We start from the raw sequence: 7,887 nt of genomic DNA on the forward strand, positions 1-7,887 counted from the left end.
ATTTATAAAAGAGAGATAAATGAATAGTATTGATAAAATAATTTTGGATTGGGACTGTCATTTCAAATATTTTTTTTATTATTTATTATTTTTTATTGACTTAAATATCAAAAAAAATTTGTCGGATATAATTTAAATTTAAATAAATTTTATTTTATAAATATTTTTCATCGATGAAGTTATAATAAAATATTGACCGCAACGGAAGGCAACTATTTAATAAGGGAAGTTGGCCGTTTTCCAGCCCTTCTACATTTCTTCCAACGGCGACGGTGGGACTCCTGAATCCAGCAGAAACGATCTGCCTGTGGAGTGTCGTACATTACTTTCAGCTCTCCACGAGCTGGTCATGCTCGTAGAAGATTTGACTCTTCCAACGGATTACGTGGATTGACATAACGGGACACGTGTCAGTGTCATGCAAACTAGCGCGATGTTGCCTAAACTTCCTAGTGTAGCCAATACATGACCTAATTACGGATGCTCACTGGGTCCCATTCGACTGGACTCGAGCGGAGTGGACCTCGTCCACGCGAACAACGCTGCCCCGCAACGCCACTCTTTATCCTCCAACCTCCCCAGCGTTGCATGAACGGCGTTGCAGTCTCCAGAGAACGTCAGTCCAACGCGGTTCTGGTCAAAAAGGACCCACAGCTCAGTCAAAGTTGTTGCCTCCTTAAGTCTGACCACCGGTTGTTCCGTCATCGAGAACGACCAATTCCGACGGATCTGATCGGTTTACTTGCCTCGTATTTTCAAATGCACGGCGCCAATTGTTCCGCCACAGGTTCGCGCACGCTCGTGGTTCGGTGTGCCCGAATCCACCCAACCGCGGTTAAATCCCCACCTTATCCTCTGTAACTCTCTCACCCATTTCTGCTTTCTTCCCTCTTCGATTCCAAGCATAGTAGATCCTTGCCCTCGGTAGGCTGAGTCTCTGTGAGTATCTTTGGTTCTTTCTTCTCCTTATTCTCTCTCTTCTCTCCTCCTTTTCTTCTCTCGAAGCTTGCTTTTTTATTTCTTTGCCTACTTTAATAGCTTCCGGAAAGAACCGAGTTCCTTCTGTTCGCCAAAAGCTAGAATTCGATTCTTTCCAGGTTTCCGCTTTCTTCCCCCATCTCACTCTCGCTGTTTTAAATCGTTTTTTGAGATTTTTTTATGTTTTTTTGGCGTTAGAATGAGTAAAAAGCGCTTCTTCATGTCGTTTAGCTTCGGGGATTTCGATCGGCATCATAGATGAGCCGTCGTCTGCCCAATCTGTTTTTTCTTTTTTTTTTTTTTTTTTTTTTGATTTCTTGATCGAGAGGTGAAGTGCAGCAATGGCAGGCGAAGAGGGTGCGGCCGTCGGTCCTCTCTCCGGTAGCCGGAAAATATTCTGGAGGTCGGCGTCGTGGTCCTCTTCCCGGACATCTGCACCGGACCGCTCCAGCTGTTCCACTGAAGAAAAGAATTCGACCAACGCCCCGTTCCGGCGCTGCCCGCCGCCTCCCCTGACCCCCAGATCCCAGAGCGGCAAGGCTCGCTCCTGTCTCCCCCCTCTCCAGCCCCTCTCCATCGCCCGCCGGAGCTTGGAGGACTGGCCCGACGCCAGCAGTGACGACGTCGGGAGTGGCTGCAGCCCCCCACCCCTAGCGGGAAGCCCGGTGAGGGCCTGAAGCTGGATCTGTCCTCGCTGCGGTCCCAGGTTAAGAAAGATCAGATCGCCTTCTTTGATAAGGAGTGCTCCAAGGTGGCCGACCACATCTACCTCGGTGGAGACTCCGTGGCCAAGAACCGTGAAATCCTTCGCCAGAATGGAATCACCCACGTCCTCAATTGTGTTGGATTCGTTTGCCCGGAGTACTTCAGGTCTGATCTCGTTTACAAGACCCTCTGGTTGCAGGATAGCCTGACGGAGGATATCACGAGCATATTATATGATGTGTTTGATTACTTCGAGGATGTCCGAGAGCAGGGCGGAAGGGTGTTTGTCCACTGCTGCCAGGGGGTGTCCCGATCCACCTCGCTGGTTATAGCTTACCTCATGTGGAGGGAGGGGCAGAGCTTTGATGATGCATTCCAGTATGTTAAGGCTGCGAGGGGGATCGCCAATCCGAACGTGGGTTTCGCTTGCCAGCTGCTTCAGTGCCAGAAGAGGGTCCATGCCATCCCACTGAGCCCCAATTCAGTGCTGAGGATGTACCGAACGGCACCTCACTCATCTTATGATCCTTTGCACCTAGTGCCAAAGATGTTGAATGATCCTTCACCAGCTGCTTTGGATTCGAGGGGGGCGTTCATCATTCATGTCCTCTCATCGATTTATGTCTGGGTCGGTAAGAATTGCGAACCAGTGATGGAGAAGGATGCGAAAGCTGCGGCCTTTCAGGTGGTAAGATATGAGAAGGTGCAGGGGCCTGTCATGATGATTGAAGAAGGTGATGAGCCATTGGAGTTTTGGGAGGCATTTTCAGGTGCCCCTCTGAATTCAGATAGTGCCACAAAGATTAACAAGGAACAGATTGAAACAGCAGTCAAGGTTGCCGTTGGTAAGAGGAGAGTGGAGTCATATGATGTAGACTTTGAGCTTTTCTATAAGGCAATTACTGGAGGGGTTGTGCCACCATTCTCTTCTTCGGACCAGGGCAGGAAACCCACCTTCCGGCAAGAGAAAGCAACTGGAGTATATTGAGGCGTAAGTTCATAACTGGTCCTATTTGCAGAGTTTATTCAGATTCTGCATTGGTGAGGGGTATGGATCCCCGCATGGACCGAGTGCAGCTTTTGGCTGCAGAGACATCTACATCCCCTCCATATCCTTCTCCGAGTTCACTTTCCTCTGACTCGAGTATGAGTTCAAAGTGTAGTTCAGAGTCACCTTCCATCTCTCCTTCAACATCCTCCTCTCCTTCACTTACACCATCACGAGCTTCATCTAACTTGCCTGAACCTTTGCCACCATCATCTAGGCCTTTTCTCCAATTCTCAGGCAATATGCAACCCTCGAAGTGTTTTCGGGAATCAGGTTCTTCTCCATCTAAGGGGCTTGCACGCTCTATTGCTGAAAGGAGGGGAAGCTTTTCACATCTGAAATTGCCATCACTAAACAAAAATGATGCTTCATTGTTATCTCAGAAGGTGTTAAAAACATCGTCTGTATATGCCAAAAGTGCAAATGAAGTCACAGATAGGAGTAAGGATGACCACATGTCCAAAGATGATGCTTTAGACATGAAAGGTAGTGTAGGGGAAGTTTCAGATGTCAAGTGCATAGGTGAATCTGCTGTTAATAGTGCAGAAAGTAGGGTGAGTTCCCAGAAAAATCATCTCGCACAAGATCAAGTGCTGCCTGGTTCAACTGGAAGGGTTGTTGTTAGGTTGGAGAGTCCAAATCCTACAAGTCTTTTAGTGTATCGCTGGCCTAATATGGAAAAGCTAGCAACATTTGCTAGGGAAGATCTTGATTCCAAAGGAGTGTTTCTTTTTTTGATTCCTAATGCTGGTAAAAGTGGAGAGGCAGATAGGATTTTATATTTGTGGATAGGAAGTGGCTTTGAACAGGCTAATGCTCAAATTCAATTAAAGATCAGCAAAGATGTGGGAGAAGTTATTCCAAATGACTGGCACCAAGTTGGTTGTGAGTTTCTTGATTTAATGGGCCTGCGGAAGGACCTTCCAGTTAAGGTATGCAAATATAAATTATTTTCATCGTTAAATAGTGAATTGGTTCATTGTCTCCATATGTCAGAAAGCTCTACTGTAATTATTGTTATTTGGTCAATAAGTTCTGCATTAGATTTACTTCTGGCAAGATTAACAGGTATCTAATTATTTCTTATTAATTTTGATGAATCTATTTCTTGCTATTTTCTGTTGAAATATCTTGGTGGGGAACTAGAATATCCTTGATAATGTTTATAGAGAATACCACTCTGAATCTTGATGATATGTGGAAATCTCATAAATGAATCAATTGTTGTGTTTGATGTTCTACCATCACCTGCTATTTTGTGATAAGATCTTTGCAGAGCATAGAAAGAGTTGAAATATGTTCTTTAAAGAAACAAGTAAGATATGTCGCTGTAATAGATTCAATGAGAAATGAGGAGGTCCCCCCCCCCCCCCGACATGCTTTTATGCATGTGTGCAAGCACTCTAAGTGAGATCTCATCCTTGTTTGACATTACTGGGAGACCCCTGTGCTGGCAGCATATGAGTATGCTCTATAATGCTACACACAGTAGTGTGCATGAAGTCATTCATAACCTTATGCTTCCACATGTTTAACATGTAATGCACAAGCAACTGGTCAAAATCTGGGGCAAGGTTGAAAAGATTAGCTCTACATTAAATAGGGACTGGCAGCATGAGATTGCAACCGTATTGATCCACAATAGTGTGTGCATGTGCACTATTAAGAACATTCTAGTCTGTTAATATGAATACAGCAATTATGGAAGTACAATGTAATGATCCCTTTTTTGTGGCATGCTACAGCTGCAAGTGTCTGATAAACCGTCTAAATGCCAAGTGTTTCATGCTTGTAGCCCCATGGGATGGGCCCCACAGCAGGTGTGTGGTCCACATATGAAAGGGTTTCAATTGTGGTATGCATATTAGATAGACATTTTTAGTCTATATGTGAATGTGGATTTAAGATAATTTTTCTTCAAAACAAAATAACCACACACTTTACCAAAAGTAGCTACTGTAATGACCTAGGATTTGTTTCAGCAAAGCAATTATTCGGTTGAAGATGATAGAAACAAAGATATACCGGTTGAAGAGAACTTAATAGAGAAGGAAGAAGGTTATTGTATTTGTTAAGCTTTTCCCCATATGGCTTGTATTGTAGTCTATTAGATATTCATATAAGACCCTAGAATACTTGACCCTGTGTTTCCATCAACTACCTCTTATTGGTGATTCTGAGCAAGGTTGAAGATTTGGCCATAACCAATTTGAAAGTGCCTGAGTTTCGGCATTCTCTATTAGATTTTGCTGAAACTAACCTTGTTTTGACCAAAAGGACAAAAACCCAAAATCAAGGATTTCTTTTTCTTGATTTTTTTCAGTTGGCCTTCTCGTGAGAGCCCTAGAAAAGATTTTGTTGAAATAAATTAATATTTGCGAGATTAGGAGTTGATCTTACTCAGATGAGATTTAGGAGAATAAAAACTTATGAAAAGAATTACTATATGGCTGTCTTCTATTTGCACGAAGTAAGATGTTGTTGACCTTACATGTTTCACTGTCTTCACAAATTATGATATAAATATTATTTCTAAAATTTTAGAATTTTTACTGGATTTTTAACTCTTCCTTCCATTGAGCAGAATTTCATGTAATTTTGTTTTTCTATTAATTTCAATAATTTCAAAAGGCTTCATCCCACTAAAATTATATGCAGTACACCCATGGTTCTAAAAAATGTTCTTAAATCAATATTTGCCATATAGCTTACTACAATGAACTCTTTTTGGCTTGATTGAAACTAAGAAACTCAAACTAAAACTGCCACAAGTGGAACTCTTTGGCTCGGCCAAAACCAAGTTTTTGGAACTTGTTTGCTGCTTGACTTGGGGCTGCCATAGTCATACTGGGTGGATGAATTGGAGTGGCCTTATGGGCATCATTTGTCTTACATATTTAGAAATTTGTGTGAATGTAATATATAATGTTTTATATTGAAAAATTTAATAACAAGGTATACTTTTAGAAGAATATGCATAATTAGTGGCACATATCTACTTTAAAAATAATGTTAGAGTTGGACATTTATCAAAAACGATTTCGAGTGTAGATATCTTATAATAAGTACATTTATTAGAATTATATCACAACATAATAATCTTTCTTTGTGGTTAAGGAGCTAAACTGTGTTCATGTGATTGAGGGTTGAGTCAGGTTAGCCTGGTTCATTGGTGTTTTTTTTTTTTTTTTTTTTTAACGGAAGATGTGGCCGGGTCACTAAAAACCTGGCTAGGTCAGCCAGGTCACTTGAAACCAGCTGGGTCAGGTGGGTCTCACCAGGTCAACCACAAGTCCTGTCTTCTTGTAAATCTGTTTTAACTAATTGGATCATTTCCTGCTTCGGTGGTCAACTTGTTTTGGGGAGGCCATAAGCTCATGTAAGTTGTGCTTGTCTCTTTTCATGGTTGGAGTACCATACATTTGCTTGAAACCTAATCGGTAGATCCAATAAAATTTGAGTTTTTCACTATTTCTGTGAGGGTGCCCAAGGGTTTGTTACTGGAGGGAGTTTAAACTAGTAAGACAGGACCATTGATGAGATTTTCATGAGTATGGTGCATTGATGCACACCATGCTCAGGAAAACTGTATCATATATGGCATGGATATGGCCAAAGCAATTCTGAACTTTTTGCTGCTGTACATCAAGTCAGCTACGATCTAATTTTCCTCATGTGACAAGTGCAAATCTTGGGACTTGGAATTATTACTTGGGACAGTTGTGTTGAGAGAGAACTAATTTTGTGTTGTTGTGCTTCTTGGTCATGTCATTTGGTCTCCTGGACTGGATGGGGTATTTAAAGGAAGTTGATAATTGTTACAGTAGGAGGCTGGCGGTTGGAAGAGACTGCTTGATTTGCATTTATATTTTCTTGTTAAAAAATTTGGCATTTAGAACCAGATAAATCCTCTCTGCATATTCTTTCTGACATGAAATCTTACACCAATATACTTGATTTTCAAATGGAACCTGCATCTTGCTTTATCTCTTTCAGTGCACACTCTAAACATTATTTTAGGGTTGGCATAAGGTTAGGCTTTTGTAGACTACTCCAGAACTTGTTCATACATTTCTCCTCTGATCACTTGTTTTGAGGCATTTCCTCCATACAACTGACTTCTTACCTATTTCCCCCAGCTTACTTTTATCAATCAAGGCTTGATGAAAGAAGATTGCATCTTGGCCACCTGTGTATCTTGTATGAGAGCATTTGTTCTTAATCAGGTGCATATGTTTCTTGACAAATGGCATCAAGAAAAAAAAAATTATGGAACAGAATTTCATGGAAAGGATGGTTGTAGAACACATGTATTTAGAAGGGATAACTACTACGTCGTTCAAAGTGCACATCCCTGCATGAAACTGCTGTTAGTGCACCTTGTACATGCTTACCTAAGTTATGTTAAGATCAGTTTGAGGAGAGTATGCATCTTAAATTCTTGTTTAGTGATATGTTACTTTCTGTAAATGAGAATATTGGTCGTTCTACAACGCTAAAAGGTTCTGTTTGCCACTTATTTTATTTCTATTTTCGTTTTAGTATGCTTTTATATAATCCTTGTTTTAACTATTCTTAGTACAAGGGTTACTTATTCTGGAATTTAAATGATGATAGGTTGTTAAAGAGCAGGAGACAGAGAAATTCCTGGAATTGCTGAATTCTACTTAATGTTCGCTCTGCAATGAAGCATTCTTGAAGCTCGACTCTGATTTCTCTTACGTCCAATTTTTATACAGTGGAGTTTCTATGACATTTTGCTTAAATTGCTCGAGTCCGCAATGATCGGTGAGGTACAAATCAATCAAAGTTCCCTGTCACCTGAATAAATTTAAGCATCAGTTATCTCAACTCTTATTAGTTTTCTCTAAAGACAATTAATCAATTTCCATTGTCATTTTGTAATCGCAGGAGGCTGCCAGAATGTCACATCTGTGGCTACTAACATTTTGGCACGCTTGGATGTAAATTGTCCGCTCCCCTGTATGAAGAAACTCTGATTTTTTAAGACCCTTTGTACATTATCACAAGCAGATTTGATAGCTCATTTGCTTAGTTGATGAACTGAATCCTCTCTCTCGTAATGAATCAACTCATTACTTTTTCCATATCTTGGTGCTGAGGAGATGATAACGAAGTCGAAACTCCGAGTGATG

The 7,887-nt window shown here is 41.2% G+C and overlaps 1 protein-coding gene across 1 annotated transcript; it reads left to right on the top strand.

The window, feature by feature from the left end:
- The first annotated feature begins 805 nt into the window (after positions 1 to 805).
- On the top strand, positions 806 to 7,839 carry LOC105056999 (protein-tyrosine-phosphatase MKP1). Its single transcript, XM_010939414.4, is given in 5 exon segments — positions 806 to 1,605; positions 1,608 to 2,606; positions 2,609 to 3,663; positions 7,349 to 7,524; positions 7,643 to 7,839. Coding segments are annotated over 4 exon segments (2,394 nt in total). The 5' UTR covers positions 806 to 1,319; the 3' UTR covers positions 7,403 to 7,524; positions 7,643 to 7,839.
- Positions 7,840 to 7,887: the final 48 nt, after the last annotated feature.

Source organism: Elaeis guineensis, chromosome 14, assembly GCF_000442705.2.
Source record: "Elaeis guineensis isolate ETL-2024a chromosome 14, EG11, whole genome shotgun sequence".
Taxonomy (NCBI): Eukaryota; Viridiplantae; Streptophyta; class Magnoliopsida; order Arecales; family Arecaceae; genus Elaeis; species Elaeis guineensis.